Here is an 18,452-nt window from a genome sequence, read left to right as displayed (position 1 = left end):
TTCTCAGTTTCCAGTGAAAGCCGCCCTGTTTATGTTAGTGAGGAAGGCGGAGCATTTCTTATTCCCTATTTCCTTCGAGGTTTGGTTATATATTTAGCCAATTTTTCGCTCGATCATACCTTTGGGTGTATTGCGAAAGAAACATCTGGGGGCTCCAAGGATAGGTTTTTCTGTTTCTGGTTGAAGATCTTGTTGAGTTTTGGGGGAGATTTATCGGTATCGCTTCCTACCCCGCCATTACTCTGACGTCATCTCCTCGCTAGAGAATTCTTAATAGATATTTACTGTGTGGGTTTTTATGTAAGGGACAGAACAGTATAATTGACTCTTTTTAAGACTTGCTTTATGAAATATGCAGATTTTTCATTAATCTGTTTCTTACTGAGTCTATGCTAGAATAACAGATTATAATATTAAATTTAAAAAAATTTTTCTAAGATATATTTAATTTAGATGTCAATATAGTAGCCTTCGGTTTTCTAACTTGCTATATAAGTTGAAAATCATTGATCTGTTTCTCTTACTTTAATGAGGTTGTAGAAATTGCTGATACAGCTGCCATAGCCTCAATTTCATTTCAGCACTGGTGATCAAGATAAATTAATGTTTTTCCTTCTACTATCTCATAGATTTTGGTGTCTGGTTTTGTCCTTGGACCTCTCTCACTGTGGACTTTGCCTCTGAGCTGCCTCCTACTGTTGTTTCCATGCCTGCATTTATCCTCATAAAAATCTATGTTTAGCCTGACCTGTGGTGGTGCAGTGGATAAAGCGTTGACCTGGAATGCTAAGGTCGCAGGTTCAAAACCCTCGGTTTGCCTGGTCAAGGCACATATGGGAGTTGATGACTCTTGCTCCTCCCCCTTCTCTCTCTTTTTCTCTCTCTGTCTCCTCTATAAAAGAAAATGAATAAATGAAGTAAAAAATATACTATAAAAAAAACCCTACGTTTATTTCCCAGACTAGGTTTTTCTGACCTGTGATCTCTCAAATTAAAATGAATGGGTTTTAACTAGGTTGATCTTACATTTTACATCTATCTGATTGAGTTTTTAGGGATTAGGAATTTGGCCAAAGTCTGACCTAGGGAAATCTTTGCAGAATATGGAGTCAGAGGAAGCATTTAGCTTATGGAAATGAATGATTACACTAAAAAGATATTTTATTCATTATGTTATTATATATATTGTATTTTCAATGCCTCAGCTCTTTATCTTCTTTATACATCTATTTATACATTTTTTTGAGAGAGGAAGATAGGGGGAGGATGGGAAAGAGAGGGAGAAACCCCAACTCATTGTTCCCTTAATTGTGCTATTGATTGCTTCTCATATTCACCTTGACTGGAGCAGGAACTAGCAACCTTGGGGGCCTGGCTGGCGCTGTCAGGGTTGAGCCCTGACCCAAGGTTGAACTGGTGCCCTTGGGATCAAGCCAGCACCCCTGGGATTGAGTTGGTAACCCGGGATCAAACCGGCAACCTCAGCACTCCAGGATGCTCACTGCAACACTGGCCAGGGCTTCTTCTTTATACATCTTTATAGTTATTTGCACCTTTTGAGAAATGGTGTTAGTATTATTCTTGAAGTTAATTCTGAAATCTTTTGTCTTTTCCTTCCTTTTAATTTCTGAAGTGCTAAGTGCCCACATTTATTTATTGGTGCTTTGTTATATAATTTGTTGGGGCGCCTTCTTATTTTCAGTTGTTTTATGTTTGCTTCTTTTTGTTTTTAAGATATATGCTAATAACTTGGATTTGCTTCTAGAAAAACTGATTGCTTATCAACGAGAATTTCTTGCTTTGAAAGAACGTCTTCGGATAGCTGAACATAGAATCTCACAACGCTCTTCTGAACTGAGTGCCATCGTACAGCAGTTCAGGCGTGTAGGGGCAGAGACAAATGGAAGTAAGGACACACTGACCAAGTTTTCAGGTATAATATAGTTTTGATTTTATAAAAAGATATTTTCAAAGAGTTATGTGAACTATTTTATTTAAAAATTGTATAGAGTAGCTTATCAGCCAGCATTTGTTGCCCTTTTCAGAAAGAAAAATCAACAAACTTTCCATTGTGGTATATTATAAAACGGTTTTTAATTGACTTTAAGAGAGTAATAATGGGTTAAATTTCAGTTGTGTTAATTTTATTGACAGTAGTTGTAAGGTTGGTGGATAATGGGGAATGGTCACGTGGGGAACCCAGGCCTGTGAACTTTGGCTAGGACTGCCCACAACCAAGCACGCCAAAAGAGGCTCCACAGGAACCCTTCAGAAAAGAGCGACTGTCTGCCAGCCAGTGAGATTTCACCACGTCATATTAGCTCAATTTCCTTAGTGGGACCCTTTAAATATCTCCCTCGGGGTTCACTCCTTGCAACTTCTCTGGCCTCCATCTTACCTCGGGGCCAGGGAACCTCGCCAGGCGGGGATGCGCTGTACTCAATAAAGCCTTTTGTTTTTCCACACTTTGTGGCTCCAGCCCCTTCTTTCCTTCTCGGCAGGGAAAAATACCTTACAGTAGTGTTTTCATATTTTTAAAATCATATTAAAAATGAGATCAAAATTTAACTTTGCATTTACACCTGTTTATGTTGTGACTTGTGTGGATCTCAGATAGACTATTGAGAATCTTTGACTTGTTTAAAGTAATTAGTGCTCCTAGATCTGACCTGTAAGAAAAAAATAAAAGTTTTATAATGAGTACTTTTGGAAATATTTAACATTTTCCCCTCTCTGAGAACATCTTGTCAGTAATCTGAGTGCCAATCATCTCTCTTTTTCTGTGCTGTTTTTATTCTAATAATTAAGTTGATATATGTATATAATCAGTTGCCTCCAAATTTATGTACTCTTTCAAGATTAATATACTTTTCATTTAGAATCATTTGTTCTAATTCTTTACCATTGTTTCTTCTTTTCTAAGATTTGCTACCTTACCTTATTTTTAAAGTTTTATGCTTATTGTTTCCTCTACTGATTATGAAATTTTATAATGGCATAGTATCATTTAAAATTATGGAATGTGGCCCTGGCCGGTTGGCTCAGCGGTAGAGCGTCGGCCTGGCGTGCAGAAGTCCTGGGTTCGATTCCTGGCCAGGGCACACAGGAGAAGCGCCCATCTGCTTCTCCACCCCCCCTCCTTCCTCTCTGTCTCTCTCTTCCCCTCCCGCAGCCAAGGCTCCATTGGAGCAAAGATGGCCCGGGCGCTGGGGATGGCTCCTTGGCCTCTGCCCCAGGCGCTAGAGTGGCTCTGGTCGCGGCAGAGTGACGCCCCGGAGGAGCAGAGTGTCACCCCCTGGTGGGCGTGCCGGGTGGATCCCGGTCGGGCACATGCAGGAGTCTGTCTGTCTCTCCCGGTTTCCAGCTTCAGAAAAAAAAAAAAAATAAAAATAAAAATAAAATAAATAAATAAAATTATGGAATGTTATAGATAATAAAAATAAATCACCCATAAGCCTCCTGCCAAGTGATTTTTAGTAACACTGTTTATTTTTTCCATCTAGTCTTTTTTCCATGAGTGTTTTTCTTCAAAATTGTGACTGTGTGTTGTAGCCTGATTTTTACTCTTGAAATTATGCTGTTAACATTTACTGTGTTATTGAATATCCTTCAAAAATAACATTTTTAATGGCTGTGTAATTTGTCAGCTAATTATATACTGTAATATGTTAAACATTTTTCTATAATTAGGCAAATGGAATTTTCTGGATGGTTTTTCCACATCAGATTATAGCTTTGGGATGAACATCTTTGCATATAAATCAATCACATTTATGGTAGCCCTTTATTAGGTTATGACTTTCGTAAAAACAGGATCTGTGTTTTGAGGACTATTGATTTCCAAACACACAACACTGTGGCTGCAACAAGATAGCTAATCACTAAATATTCATTGAATGTATGAAAGTTAAATTCCTAAAAGGTAATTATTGAATAATAGGACAGAGATTCTTGAGGGTTTTGCTGTTGTTCTGAATAGCTGGAACATTTATCACATTGTCACCAAAATTTAGTTTCATTATTTAGTTTGGTTGTAAAAGTGTCTTTTTTCATTTTAAATGGAGATCTCATTCACCAAAGTATGAAGTAGGAAAGAAAATTCTTTAGTTCTAGTTTTCATCAATTTTACTGCTGTATTTATAAAAGCTGCACTTTCTATAAGTAAGTTGTCTTGTGGGTATATTTTACTTCTGTGTTTCAGATAATACCCTAAAGCTGTTAAAGGAGTTAACAAGCAAAAAATCTCTTCAAGTGCCAAGTATTTATTATCATTTGCCTCATTTATTGAAAAATGAAGGAAGCCTTCAACCTGCTGTGCAGATTGGTAATGGAAGAACAGGAGGTATGTTTATTTTTCTTATTGTGTTTGTCCCGGAGTATTCATTAACTGTTAGAAGTTTGACAGGTTAACAAATAAAAATTTGTTTTCTGTGCATAGTAACTTCATTCTGAAGTTTATATTGAAAAGAATTGGACATTTTTCTCCATAGACCAGATTAATTAGAGCTGAAAAGGATCATAAGATACTGAGTTTCTGCTCCATCTCCAGGCAGAAAAATACTTAAACCTTTGTTATTTTTAATTTTAAAAATTTGAGAGATGACCTTTTTTCCTTATATCTTATTCAACATTAATAGTTCTTACAGTCCTGTCAAGAAAATTTTTCTTGACCTTGCCCGTGGCATAATAAATAGAGTTTCATTCCAGAGCGCCAATGCCACTGGCATGATCCTGGGATCATCAGCTTCATCCCATGGTCGCTGGTCTGATGCTGAGGGTGCTGGACAGATCCCAAGGTTGCTGGTTCAAGCCTGGATCAGGTCACCTCTGAGAAGCAATCAGTGGATTTACAACTAAGTAGAACAAGTTGATACTTCTCTCTCTCTCTTTTCCCTCCCTTTCTCCCCTTTCTACTCTCTCAAAAAAATTCTTTTTGTATCTGTCCCTACATTTTCTTATAGAGATGGAAGTACATAGTTACTTTTATTTAGCCTCTCATGATAGAATACTTTACTTTGACTCTTTTTTCTGATATAACCAAAGATAATTCATAGCATTTTAATCTCCTCTTAGAGCCACCAGAGAGCTTCTTTAACTTTTTTTGTGGGACCTCTTTACCATTTGTTTATACTTTTTATTCCTCTACTTTTACTATGTTGTTAATTTTTCTTTGTAGAGTTTTAAATGTAGAGACCAAAATATTCTATTCTCCTAATAAGTCTTTAACAAATGGCAAAACCATTACTTCATAGTTACTGAAATTCATCATTGTGATAATGCCTTTGCAAAGCTGATTGAATCTGCCTTTCACCTGGCCAGTGGTGGTGCAGTGGATAAAGCCTCGACCTGGGGCACTGAGTTCGCTGATTTGAAACCCCGGGCTCACCTGCTTAAGACATGTATGGCAAGCAGTCAGTGAACAACTAAAGCAAGGCAACTATGAGTTGAAATCCGCCCCACACCTCTCTCTATAAAATCAATAAATAAAATCTTTAAAAAAAAAGACTTAAAAAAAAAGAATGAGCTTTTAATTCAGTAGGATTCTTAGGTATTTTACTGCTTGGGGGGACAAGTTTTCTCATTACATTGTTTGATCTGTAATATAAGCTTTTTTTTTTTTTAAGGGAGGGAGAGACATGAAAGAAGAGATGAAAAGTATCAGCTCCTAGTTGTATCATTTTAGTTGTTCATTGATTGCTTTCTCATATGTGCCTTGACCAGGGGCTCCAGCTGAGCTAGTGACCTCTTGCTCAAGCCAGCAACCTTGGACTCAAGCCAGAAACCTTGGGCTTCAATCCAGTGACCTTTGGGCTTAAGCCAGCAACTATGGGATCATGTCCATGATCCCATGCTTAAGCTGGCTACACAGCGCTCAAGTTGACGACCCCACACTCAAGCCAGATGAGCCTGAGTTCAAACTGGCGACCTTGAGGTTTTCAACCTGGGACCTCAGCATCCCAGGTCGACTCTGTATCCACTGCACCACCACCAGCCAGGCATCTAAGCACAAGATTATACATTCATCTTTTTTTTAGCTCTACTATCTTTCTACTTTATGAATTATTTAACATTATACTCTGTCTTCCAAAGGAGATAACTCTTAAAATAGCATGTTCAGACTAACTTATTCTTTCATTTCTTTGTGATTTAAGAAATATTTATCTAGAAAGTACTGGGTATATACAGACTAACAAGATATGTAGCATACTCTAAAATATTTTGTTTTAATTTTTATTGATTTTAGAGAAAGGGGGTAGGGGAAGGAGAGAGAGAAATATCAATTTGTTGCTCTACTTACGTATGCATATATTGGTTGCTTTTTATATGTGCCCTGATCAGGGACTGCACCTGCAACCGTGGCATATCAGAACAACACTAACCAATTGAGCTACTTGACCAGGGCTAAAGTTTTTTGTTTGTTTTGTTTTTTAGAACATTGGTCATTAGTCATTTCTGAATTTGTTATAGTACTCTTTCTTTAATAATCATTGTGTAGTTAAGATGTGTTAGTCATGTAGTTCATTTGTTGGTTTAGACTTCATTAATCTTTAATAAGAATACCAAATAAAAGCACATTTTTTATAATAAATAAATTTTTATTAATTTTAATGGGATGACATCAATAAATCAGGGTACATATATTCAAAGAAAACATGTCCAGGTTATCTTGTCATTCAATTCTGTTGCATACCCATCACCCAAAGTCAGATTGTCTTCCGTCACCTTCTATCTAGTTTTCTTTGTGCCTCTCCCATTCTCCCTCCCCCTTTTCCCCCTTCCCTCCCTCCACCCCCCGTAACCACCACACTCTTGTCTATGACTCTTAGTCTCGTTTTTATGTCCCACCAATGTATGGAATCCTGCAGTTCTTGGTTTTTTCTGATTTACTTATTTCACTCTGTATAATGTTATCAAGATCACACCATTTTGTTGTAAGTGATCTGATGTCATCATTTCTTATGACTGAATAGTATACCATGGTGTATATGTGCCACATCTTCTTTATCCAGCCTTCTATTTATTTTTTTTACAGTGACTAAAGCCTTTAAGCAAACTCTTGTCCAATACAGCAAGAATCCATAAAAGAGTAGTGTTCTTAACATGTTCGCCAAGTCCAAGTTGGCCCCAACACCTTGCCAAATCCCTGAAAAATGCAACCCAACCTCCGTTTACTCTGTTAGGAGCTGTCACAAGGAGCAGGAGTCCAGGAAATGTCCACATCCAGGAAAAGTTCGCATGGCACTGGAATTGTCACAATTCTATACTTTGCAGCTCACATCCAAGTCCCAATGACCACTGCTTCTAGCTGGTCATGATTCAGGTAGACTGGAAAAGCCATCTGCAGCATGTGTAGAGATGGAGCTTCTGTTCTCCTCTGCCTGCAGAGATGAGACCAGGGTGCTTTTCCCTGGAGCTCTGCGACTGTGGCTTGGTAAAGAGAAACTTGGGATACACTAAGCTGGGTGGCAAAGGTAGATTCATAATAGAAGTTGGCAAAAGGGGGAAAGAGAGCTCTAGATTAGGAGTAGGTCCCAGTCTGAAATATGAATGGGGCATTGCAGTAGGAGGAATAAAGGAAACACTGTATATTAAACAAAGCAGCAGAAAATAGGACTATCAACACCCACAACAGAGATCTTCGAGGGAAGAATAAAAAACCTGACTATTCAGGCAAGACATAGTTAAGTGGCCCTTGTGCAAATGAAATCAGTTTATCTGCTTCTTGGGAGAAATACTCTAGGCTCGTCCACAGTGTCGTAGATGGGGCCGACGGCCCTGGGCACCTTCAGCCTTCACTGGCAAACCCCAGTATTCTGGGCAAGGTTAGGTCATAGGTAGCTGGAGCAGGGCTGGAAGAGACTGGACCCTCCCTTAGAGGAGCGAGGGCGAAGCCTACCTTCCAGTGTCCCTGTTTCCTCCCAGCAGAGGCATGTAAGTCTGGCAGGCTTTAGCTCAATGACTTTCCTTTCCACTATTGAAGCAGGACCCAGATGGCATCCTATGAGACTCCTTTGGGGTGTTGGAGCCTTTAAGGGTGTATCCTAAAAGCTGGTAGTTCCCCTGATCTCTATTGGGCTTTTTCTGCCTATTGGTATCTTAAAAGCCATGCTCAGAAGATCTCGCTGAGGGGTTTGAGGGTCCCCATTCACCTATATAAATCTTCTCCATATATCGGAGCTATTTGGAAAAAGACAAAACAGTGTTATTAGCTGGATCAAATAAAGAAAGTAGTAGTTTGCAGGAGAAAAAGATTTGATGTCTCCCGTTCATCAGGATTCATTCCTAGGTCCTGGCCGGTTGGCTCAGTGGTAGAGCATCGGCCTGGCGTGCAGGAGTTCCAGGTTCGAATTCCCGGCCAGGGCACACAGGACAAGCGCCCATCTGCTTCTCCACCCCTACCCCTCTCTTTCCTCTCTGTCTCTGTCCTCCCCTCCCGCAGCGAAGGCTCCATTGGAGCAAAGTTGGCCCAGGCGCTAAGGATGGCTCTGTGGCCTCTGCCTCAAGCACTAGAATGGCTCTGGTTGCAACAGAACAACACCCCAGATAGGCAGAGCATCCCCTCCATGGTAGGCATGCTGGGTGGATCCCGGTCGGCGCATGCAGGAGTCTGTCTGACTGCCTCTCAGTTTCCAACTTCAGAAAAATACAAAAATACAAAAAAGAAAAAAAAGAGAGAGAGAGAAAAAAGGGCATTCCCTTGTGCTAAAGCTCCAGGGAGCATGGAGTGAGCTTGAGTATGTCCTATAAAACATGGAGCTCCATGTTGACATACAAGTCTTTGAAGAAGGAGGAACTGCTGAAATAGTTCATCAGCATTTGTCCCTAAGACAGCAGTCTTTATAGTGGAAACACCGTAAGTAAATATTTGCTGTCTGTATATAGATTAAAGGGGGAATATAGAAAATGCTGAAAAGCCGTGATAATGGCATATAATTCTAGACTTTGAGCTGATTTTAAGTTGACAGCTTCAGTATAAAGTCCATTGATTTGCAAGAGCAATTTGTCATTTAATGGAAGTTTCCCAGAGCCATTGTTGTTGATCCTTTGAAAAGAGGAACAACAGTAATTTTGAGGCTCAAAACCTATAAGCTGTAAGGGTCACCTATGCTCCCTGATAATCCAGGAGGCAACAAGATCAAAATATGGAAGTGTATTCCATGGGCTATTAGATGGTTCAATGTGCCCAAGATGTAGTTGCTCTTGTACCAATTGAGCAGCTGCCCTAAGTTTCTCCTGAGAAAGGGGCTGTTGGTCTACCCATACAGGATTATCTGATTTCCAAGTAATTGGGTCTGCACACTGCATTATTGAGGTAGCAGGAGCTACCAAGGCCCCTATGCTAAATTTTGATATCCTAATCCACACCTTCTGGTATTGGGTGCCACTTCTATGGGGGTGAGAATTCCTCGCTGTTCTTTCCGTAGTCCCTTGGTGGGCAAAAATCCCTGATCAAGCATCTGAGTACTGACTAAACCATTAGGACTGACAAGCAATGCTCCCATATTTTTCAAAACATCTCTACCCCACAAATTACCTGGCCATCCAGGGAGCACATAAGGCTTAAAAAAATCCAGAATGACCTTCTTAATCTTCCCAATGTAGAAAACTAGAACTTTGTTGAGGGGATTTACTATGCCCTATACCTTGTAATTCTGTGGCTGCTGCATGAGTGGGCCAGGAAGGAGGCCAATGTAGCTTAGCAATAACAGATACATCAGCTCCAGTATCTAAAAGTCCTTTAAATTTATGCTTATGTATTGTTAGTTTCATTTCAGGCGTTCCTGACCTATTTTTTTTTAATCCAATTGGCAAAATCAGAGGAGCCAACTCACCAAATTGCTTGGGGCCCCTTTTGTAGGATGTGGCCTGAGAAGCAGAATTAACATCCTTATACTATTCTTCTAACTGCCTGAATTAGCTGTGAGACACATTCTTTTTTTTATGTATGTGATTCATTTTAATGGGGTGACATTGATAAAATTGTCTTTTGTCACCTTCTAACTGGTTTTTTGTGCCCCTCCCTCTCCTCCCCCCACCCTGTAACCCCAACACTGTTTGTCCATGTCTCTGACTCTCATTTTTATGTCCCACCTATGTATGGAATCATATAGTTCTTAGTTTTTTTTATTTACTTATTTCGCTCAGTATAATGTTATCAAGGTCCATCCATGTTGTTGTAAAAGATCCGATGTCATCATTTCTTATGGCTGGGTAGTATTCCATAGTATATATATACCAAAGCTTTTTAATCCACTTGTCTTCTGACGGACACTTGGGCTGTTTCCAGATCTTTGCTATTGTGAACAATGCTGCCATAAACATGGGGGTGCATTTCTTCTTTTCAAACAGTGCTATGGTGTTCTTGGGGTATATTCCTAACAGTGGTATAGCTAGGTCAAAAGACAGTTCGATTTTTAATTTCTTGAGGAATCTCCATACTGTTTTCCATAGTGGCTGCACCAGTCTGCATTCCCACCAGCAGTGCAGGAGGGTTCCCTTTTCTCCACATTCTCGCCAGCACTTATTCTGTGTTGTTTTATTGATGAGCGCCATTCTGACTGGTGTGAGGTGATATCTCATTGTGGTTTTAATTTGCATTTTTGTAATAATTAGTGATGTTGAGCATTTTTTCATATGCCTATTGGCACCTGTATGTCCTCTTTGGAGAAGTGTGTATTCATTTCTTTTGCCCATTTTTGGATTGGATTGTTTGTCATCCTGGTATTAAGTTTTACAAGTTCTTTATAAATTTTCGTTATTAACCCCTTATCAGACGCATTGTCAAATATATTCTCCCATTTTGTAGTTTGTCTTTTTATTCTATTCTTATTGTCTTTAGCTGTGCAGAATCTTTGTAGTTTGATCAAGTCCCATTTGTTTATCCTGTCTTTTATTTCACTTTCCTGTGGAGACAAATTGGCAAATATATTGCTGCGAGAGATGTCAGAGAGCTTACTGCCTATGTTTTCTTCTAAGATGCTTATGGTTTCACAGCTTACATTTAAGTCTTTTACCCATTTTGAGTTTATTTTTGTGAATGGTGTAAGTTGGTGGTCTAGTTTCATTTTTTTGCAGGTAGCTGTCCAATTTTCCCAACACCATTTGTTGAAGAGGCTGTCTTTACTCCAATGTATGCTCTTACCCTCTTTGTCAAATATCAGTTGTCCATAAAAGTGTGGGTTTATTTCTGGGTTCTCAGTTCTGTTCCATTGATCTATATGCCTGTTCTTATGCCAGTACCAGGCTGTTTTGAGTACAATGGCCTTATAATATAACTTGATATCTGGAAGTGTGATACCTCCTGCTTTATTCTTCCTTTTCAAGATTGCTGAGACTATTCGTGTTCTCTTTTGGTTCCATATAAATTTTTGGAATATGTGTTCTACATCTTTGAAGTAAGTCATTGGTATTTTCATTGGTATTGCATTGAATTTATAAATTGCTTTGGATAATATAGACATTTTAATGATGTTTTTTCTTTCTAACCATGAGCATGGTATATGCTTCCACTTGTTTGTATCTTCCTTGATTTCTTTTATCAATATTTTGTAATTTTCCAAGTACAAGTCTTGAACCTCTTTGGTTAAATTTACTCCTAGGTACTTTATTTTTTTGGTGGCAGTGGTAAAGGGAATTGATTCCCTAATTTTTCTTTCTGAAAGTTCATTGTTAGTGTATAAAAATGCCTCTGATTTCTGGGTATTGATTTCACATCCTGCCACTTTGCTGAATTTATCAGGTCTAGTAGTTTTTTTACTGTGACTTTAGAGTTTTCTATATACAATATCATATCACCTGCAAATAATGATAGTTTTACTTCTTCTTTTCCAATTTAGATGCCTTTTGTTTCTTTTTCTTGTCTGATTGCTGTGGCTAGGACTTTCAGAACTATGTTGAATAAGAGTAGTGAAAGGGGGCACCCCTGCCTTGTTCCTGATCTTAAGGGGATTGCTTTTAATTTTTGCCCATTGAGTATGATGTTGGCTGTTGGTTTGTCATAGATGGCCTTTATCATGTTGAGGTATGTTCCCTGAATTCCCACTTTGCTGAGAGTTTTGATCATGAATGCGTGCTGGATTTTATCAAATGCTTTTTCTGCATCTATTGAAATTATCATGTGGTTTTTCTCCTTCCTTTTGTTTATGTGATGAATCACATTGATTGATTTGCGAATATTGTACCAGCCTTGCCTCCCCAGAATAAATCCCACTTGATTATGGTGTATGATTTTTTTCATATATTGCTGGATCCGGTTTGCTAATATTTTGTTGAGGATATTTGCATCTAAATTCATCAGGGATATTGGCCTATAATTTTCTTGTGTTGTCTTTGCCTGGTTTTGGAATCAGAATTATGCTCGCCTCATAAAAGTAGCTTGGAAGTCTTCCTTCCTCTTGAATTTTTTGAAATAACTTGAGAAGGATAGAAGTTAGTTCTTCTTTGAATATTTGGTAGAATTCACTTGTGAAGCCATCAGGCCCAGGACTTTTCTTTCTGGGGAGTTTTTGGATAACTGTTTCAATCTCATTTGTTGTAATTGATCTGTTTAGGTTTTCTGATTTTTCCAAATTAATTCTTGGAAGCTTATATGTTTCAAGGAATTTGTCCATTTCATCTAGGTTGTCTAGTTTTTTTGACGTACAGTTCTTCATAGTATTTTCTTACAATATTTTGTATTTCTGTTGTGTCAGTTGTTATTTCTCCACTCTCATTTCTAATTTTATTTATTTGATTCCTCTCTTTTTCTTGGTGAGTCTGGTTAAAGTTCATCGATCTTGTTTACCTTTTCAAAGAACCAGCTCCTGGTTTCATTGATCCTCTGTATTGTTTCTTTAGCCTCTATGTCATTTATTTCTGCTCTGATATTTATTATTTCCTTCCTTCTACCAGCTCTGGGCTTTACTTGCTGTTCTTTTTCTAGTTCTTTTAGAATTAGGGTCAAGTTGTTTATTTGAGCTTTTTCTAGCTTCTTGAGGTATGCCTGTAATGCTATAAACTTCCCTCTCAGGACTGCTTTTGCTGTATCCCATAAATTTTGAGTTGATGTATGCTCATTATTTTTTCTTTTTAGGAATTTTTTAATTTCTTCTTTGATCTCAATTTTACCCATTTGTTATTTAATAACATGCTATTTAGTTTCCAATTGTTTGAGTATTTTTCAGTTTTCCTGTTGTGGTTAATATCTAGTTTAATGCCATTGTGATCAGAGAAAGTGCTCGATATGATTTCAATCTTCTTAAATTTGTTGAGACCGCTTTTGTGCCCTAACATGTGGTCTATTCTAGAGAATGTAACATGAGCACTTGAAAAGAATGTATATTCTGCTGTTTTAGGGTGAAAGGTTCTGAAGATATCTATTAAATCAAGTTGATCTAATATGTCCTTTAAGTCTGCTGTTTCTTTGTTAATTTTCTTTCTTGAGGATCTATCTAATGATGTTAATGGGGTATTGAAATCCCCTACTATTATAGTATTGCTGTTGATCTCATCCTTTAAATCCATCAAAATCTGCTTTATACATTTAGGTACTCCTATATAGATGCATAGATATTTAAAACGGTTATATCTTCCTTTTGGATCGCTTCCTTTATCATTATGTAGTGACCTTCTTTATCTCTAACTATAGTCTTTGTTTTAAAGTCCATTTTGTCTGATATAAGTATTGCTACCCCAGCTTTTTTTTCATTTTTATTTGCGTGAAATATTTTTTCCATTCTTTTATCTTCAGCCTATGTGCATCTTTTGATTTAAGGTGTGTCTCTTGTAGACAGCATATGTATGGGTCCTGTTTTCTTATCCACACAGCTACCCTATGTCTTTTGATCGGATCATTTAATCCATTTACATTTAAGGTTATTATTGATATGTAATTGTTTATTTTCATTTTATTCTTTAAAACTGTATTCCTCTTTTGCTATATTCTTTTTCTCCTTTGATCTTTTACAACAGGTCCTTAGCATTATTTGCAATGTTGGTTTGGTTGTAGTGAATTCCTTTAGTTTTTTTTGTCTGTAAAGCTTTTTATTTCTCCTTCAATTTTAAATGATAGCGTTGCTGGATAAAGTAGTCTTGGTTGTGGGCTCTTGTTTTGCATTACTTTGAATATTTCTTGCCATTCCCTTCTGGCCTCAAGTGTTTCTGTTGAGAAGTCAGAAGTCATCCTTATGGGGGCTCCTTTGTAGGTGATAGCCTTTTTTTCTCTAGCAGCTTTTAATATTTTCTCTTTATCACTTAGCTTTGGTATTTTAATTATGATGTGTCTTGGTGTTGATTTTTTTGGGTTTTTCCTTAATGGAGTTCTCTGTGCTTCCTGAACATGTTAGATGTTTTCCTGCCTTAATTGAGGGAAGTTTTCAGCTATGATATGCTTGAGCAAAGTCTCTATTTCTTGTTCTTTCTCTTCTTCTTCAGGAACCCCTATGATGTGGATGTTATTTCTCTTCATGTTGTCACAGAGCTCTCTTAGAGTTTCCTCAGACTTTTTGAGTCTGTTTTCTTTTTTCTGTTCTGCTTCCATGCCTTTTTTTATCGTGTCCTCTAACTTGCTGATTCGATTCTCCACTTCATCCATCCTGCTTTTAATTCCTTCCATTGTGTTCTTTATTTCAGATATTGTATTTGTCATTTTTGACTGATTCTTTTTTATTATTTTAATGTCCTTTTTTATATTTGCTATCTCTTTATTTAGGTTTTCATAATGACCATCTATTGTTGTTCTAATATCTTTGAGCATCCTAACAATCGTTATGTTAAACTCTGCATCTGGTAATTTGGTTATATCTGATTCATTTAGGTCCTTTTCTGCAGATTTCTCTTGGTTCATTTGTGTTACATTTCTCTGCGTAAAGGTTTTGGCAACTAGAGTCCACTGGTTATGGCCTTTGTTCCCTACGTATGGTCTGTAGGCCCGCCACCCCTCTTCTGTTGCTGCCTAGGGCTTTTGGGTTTGGGCGTTGCCGTGACTGCCTACTGGGGGCTGTTGCTGTGGTTTCCACCTCTCCTTCACGGGAGTAGCTGTGATCACGTGCTCGGGTGCACAAGCCTTGGTGGCCTTGACCTTTCCCCCGCCCTCGTGGGTGGCATTATGCTCGGCCCTGAGGGCAGGGGTGAGCACCTTTGCTCAGCTGCGGGTCTCTGCCTGTTTCCGGGCTTTCACCCTGCCCTTGCAGGGGGAGTCCGCTCGTAGAATGGCTGCTATCCTTGGCTCTACCTGGCCAGGCAGAACTGTGTGCCCACGCTCAGCTCAGTAGTGGAACTCCGCCTGTTCTGGGCTTTTGGCTCCACCCCTGCAGGAGGAGCCGGTTCCTAAGTCAGGCCACAAGCCTTGGTTCCACGGGCCGGGCAAGGCTGTGCTCCTGTGCCCTTGCTCAAGGGTTGGTCTCCACCCCTTCCGGGGTTCCCACCCTTCTCCAGCAGGCTGGATTACAGACTGCCAGCAGCTGGGCTTGACTGGTTTTGCACGCCCCCTCCTCCCCAGCCAGGCAAGACTGAGCTCACACGTGAGCCCAGTGGTGGCCAGCTGGCTTCCGCCCGTGCTGACAGAACCACGCCTCTGCATCCCACTGCCACCTGCCCTCCGGCAAGCCCTTAGCCATGTGGGTGGGGGCGCTGCATCTCAGACCCTAAGACTCACTACTGTAGACCCAAAAGCTCCCTCCTTTAAGCAACTCTACTCTGAGTGCCGCGGGGGAGCTTGTTTGGCTGCTCTCCTGCTTCCCTTTTCTGGTATTGCTGTTTTCGGGGGAAATATTCACTTCAGATTTGGGGAATGACTCGACCCAGGGGTTAGGGTGGCTGTCTCCCAAAATATTTCTCCCTGTGCCTCCCAGATTACATTCTATTCCTGCTATTCCAGTCCTCTCTCCCCATCCCCCGGAGCCCCGGGTGAGTGGTTGTGAGAGAGGTGTTCTGCACAGTCCCTTTAAGAGTCCTGGGTCTGAGAAATCTGTCTCTTTCTCACAAACAGTATCCTGTCTTGTTTCCAGCTAAATATTGTCCTTACGCCTCTTTTAGGCTCTGGGGCTGCAGGCTGGGGCTTTGTTCCTGGGGCTCAGGACACTCCCCTCTCTGCTAAACTCACTTCCTGCCACGCAAGTCTCTCCCGGCTGCTGTTTGCTCCAGGGAGCTGGGCAGCCTTCTCCGCATTTCTGCTTTTCCTACCAGTCTTGGTGTGGCTTCTTCAGTGTTCCTTGGTTGAAGAGTCCTCTTAGTTTAGTCCAAAGTTGGTTTTTCAGATGATAGTTCTGAAAATTATTTTGTAATCCACTTTGGTTCTGGGAGGTGGATGTTGGTACGTCCACCTACTGCAGCGCCATCTTGTCTTCCTCTGGAAAGCACATTTTTTTTTTTTTCTTGTTTTTTTTTTTTGTATTTTTCTGAATCTGGAAACGGGAAGAGACAGTTAGACAGACTCCCGCATGCACCCGACCGGGATCCACCCGGCACGCCCACCCCAGGGGGTGCAACCAGAGCCACTCCAGCGCCTGGGGCAGAGGCCAAGGAGCCATCCCCAGCGCCCAGGCCATCCTTGCTCCAATGGAGCCTTGGCTGTGGGAGGGGAAGAGAGAGACAGAGAGGAAGGAGAAGGGGAGGGGTAGAGAAACAGATGGGCTCTTCTCCTGTGTGCCCTGGCTGGGAATCAAACCCGGGACTTCTGCACACCAGGCCGACGCTCTACCACTGAGCCAACCGGCCAGGGCCCGGAAAGCACATGTTTTTAAACTTAAGAATCAGGCTCTGGCCAGTGGCTCAGTGGATAGAGTGTCGGCCTGGCGTATGGACATCCCAGGTTTGATTCCTGGTCAGGGCACACAGGAGAAGCAACCATCTGCTTCTCTCCCTCTCCCACTTCTCTCCCTCTTCCTTCCCTCGCCCCTTCCTCTCCCCCTCCTTTCTCCCTCCTCACCCTGTCCTCTCCCCCTCCTCTCCCCTCCTCCTCTCCCTCTCTATTCCCCTCCTCCTCTCCCCCTCCTCTATCCCCTCCTCTGCCCTCCTTCTCTCCCTCTCTTCTCTCTTCCTCCTCTCCCCCTCCTTACCCCCTCCTCTCTCCCCCTCCTCACCCCCTCCTCTCCCCTCCTCCTCTCCCTCTCTATTCTCCTCCTCCTCTCCCCCTCCTCTACCCCTTCTGTCCCCTCCTCACCCGCTTCTCTGCCCTCCTCCTCTCCCTCTCTTCTCTCCTCCTCCTCTCCCCCTCCTCACCCCCTCCTCTCCCCTCCTCCTCTTCCTCTCTATTCCCCTCCTCCTCTCCCTCTCCTCTCCCCTCCTCACCTCCTCCTCTGCCCTCCTCCTCTCCCTCTCTTCTCTCTTCCTCCTCTCCCCCTCCTCTCTCCCTTCTCTTCCCTCCTCCTCTCCCCCTCCTCTTCCCCGTCTCTCCCCCTTCTCTCTTTCTTCCTTCCCTCTTCCCCTTCTCTCCCTCTCTTCTCCCTCTTTCTTTCCTCTTCCCCTTCTCTCCCTCTTCCCCTCCTGTAGCCAGTGGCTTGATTGGTTTGAGCGGGGCCCCAGGCACGGAGGATAGCTCAGTTGGTCCAAGCGTGTCAGCCTCAGGTGTTAATAAAGTTCAGTACTTGAGCATTGGTCCAAAATAGAGTTGTTGGGTGGATCCTGGTCAGGTGCATGCAGGAGTCTGCCTCACTATCTCCTCTCCTCTCACCCCCCCAAACAAACAAACAAAAAACCTTAAGAATCACTAATATATTCTTTTATATTAGTCTGTTTTTATTTTATGAATGTGACATTCTCTCTGTTCCTTTTGAAGATACTTATTCCATTCCATTTGTTTATAACATTATCCATCTTAAAAATAATAAAATATTGGTAAACCAGCTTTCCTATAGTTAACATTCTTATTAAACTGATAACTTTTTTTTGAGCTAGAAAAAGCATAAAACTGGGAGGAAAAACAAGAAAACCCTCACATTTAATTTAAAAATCTTCCCTCCTAAATCATTAGGCAATAGTTCTTAACATTTTGAGAGTCACTGAACCTTTTGAATATCCTAGGATAACCACTGTAGAGCATGGAAGAAGATGAGACTAGAGACATATTGAGGCCAGACCATGAAGGGCCTTGCAGATCATTTATAGGGTTTGGGATTTTATACTAAGAGCAGAAAGAAACCACTGAAGGGTTTTAAGCAGGATTTACTTAGGATGACTTTATAAGATTCAAATTTTGCAAAGCTCACATTTGCTGCAGTGAGACAAATGATTGAAAATGTGGGAAGAAGAGTAGATGTGAAAGGACCAGATAGAGGCTGCTGTCGTGAATCCACTTGAGAGAAAATGAGCTTTGGCTAGATGGTAGTGAAGCAGTAAAGATTTATGAATTGTTTGAAATGTGTGGGGATGTGTATGGGAGGACATAGCGATGGGCTCTTTGGTTGACCAAGGTAGAGGGAATAGTCAGGGGTAAGTCCTCAAGTTTCTTTTTATTTTTTTCATTTTGGCAGAGA

At 40.7% G+C, this 18,452-nt stretch overlaps 1 protein-coding gene across 3 annotated transcripts in view; it reads left to right on the top strand.

The window, feature by feature from the left end:
- Positions 1-18,452, top strand: part of MGAT4A (alpha-1,3-mannosyl-glycoprotein 4-beta-N-acetylglucosaminyltransferase A) — a 181,759-nt gene that overhangs the window by 87,770 nt on the left and 75,537 nt on the right. For all 3 annotated transcript variants that reach the window (XM_066267803.1, XM_066267800.1, XM_066267801.1), the window contains exons 3-4: positions 1,766-1,933; positions 4,202-4,342. In XM_066267803.1, coding sequence (XP_066123900.1) covers positions 1,766-1,933; positions 4,202-4,342 — 309 coding nt within the window. The remainder of the gene's footprint in view (positions 1-1,765; positions 1,934-4,201; positions 4,343-18,452) is intronic.

This window comes from Saccopteryx bilineata, chromosome 3 (assembly GCF_036850765.1).
Source record: "Saccopteryx bilineata isolate mSacBil1 chromosome 3, mSacBil1_pri_phased_curated, whole genome shotgun sequence".
NCBI classification, from domain to species: domain Eukaryota; kingdom Metazoa; phylum Chordata; class Mammalia; order Chiroptera; family Emballonuridae; genus Saccopteryx; species Saccopteryx bilineata.
This window is presented reverse-complemented; position numbering and strand designations above follow the sequence as displayed.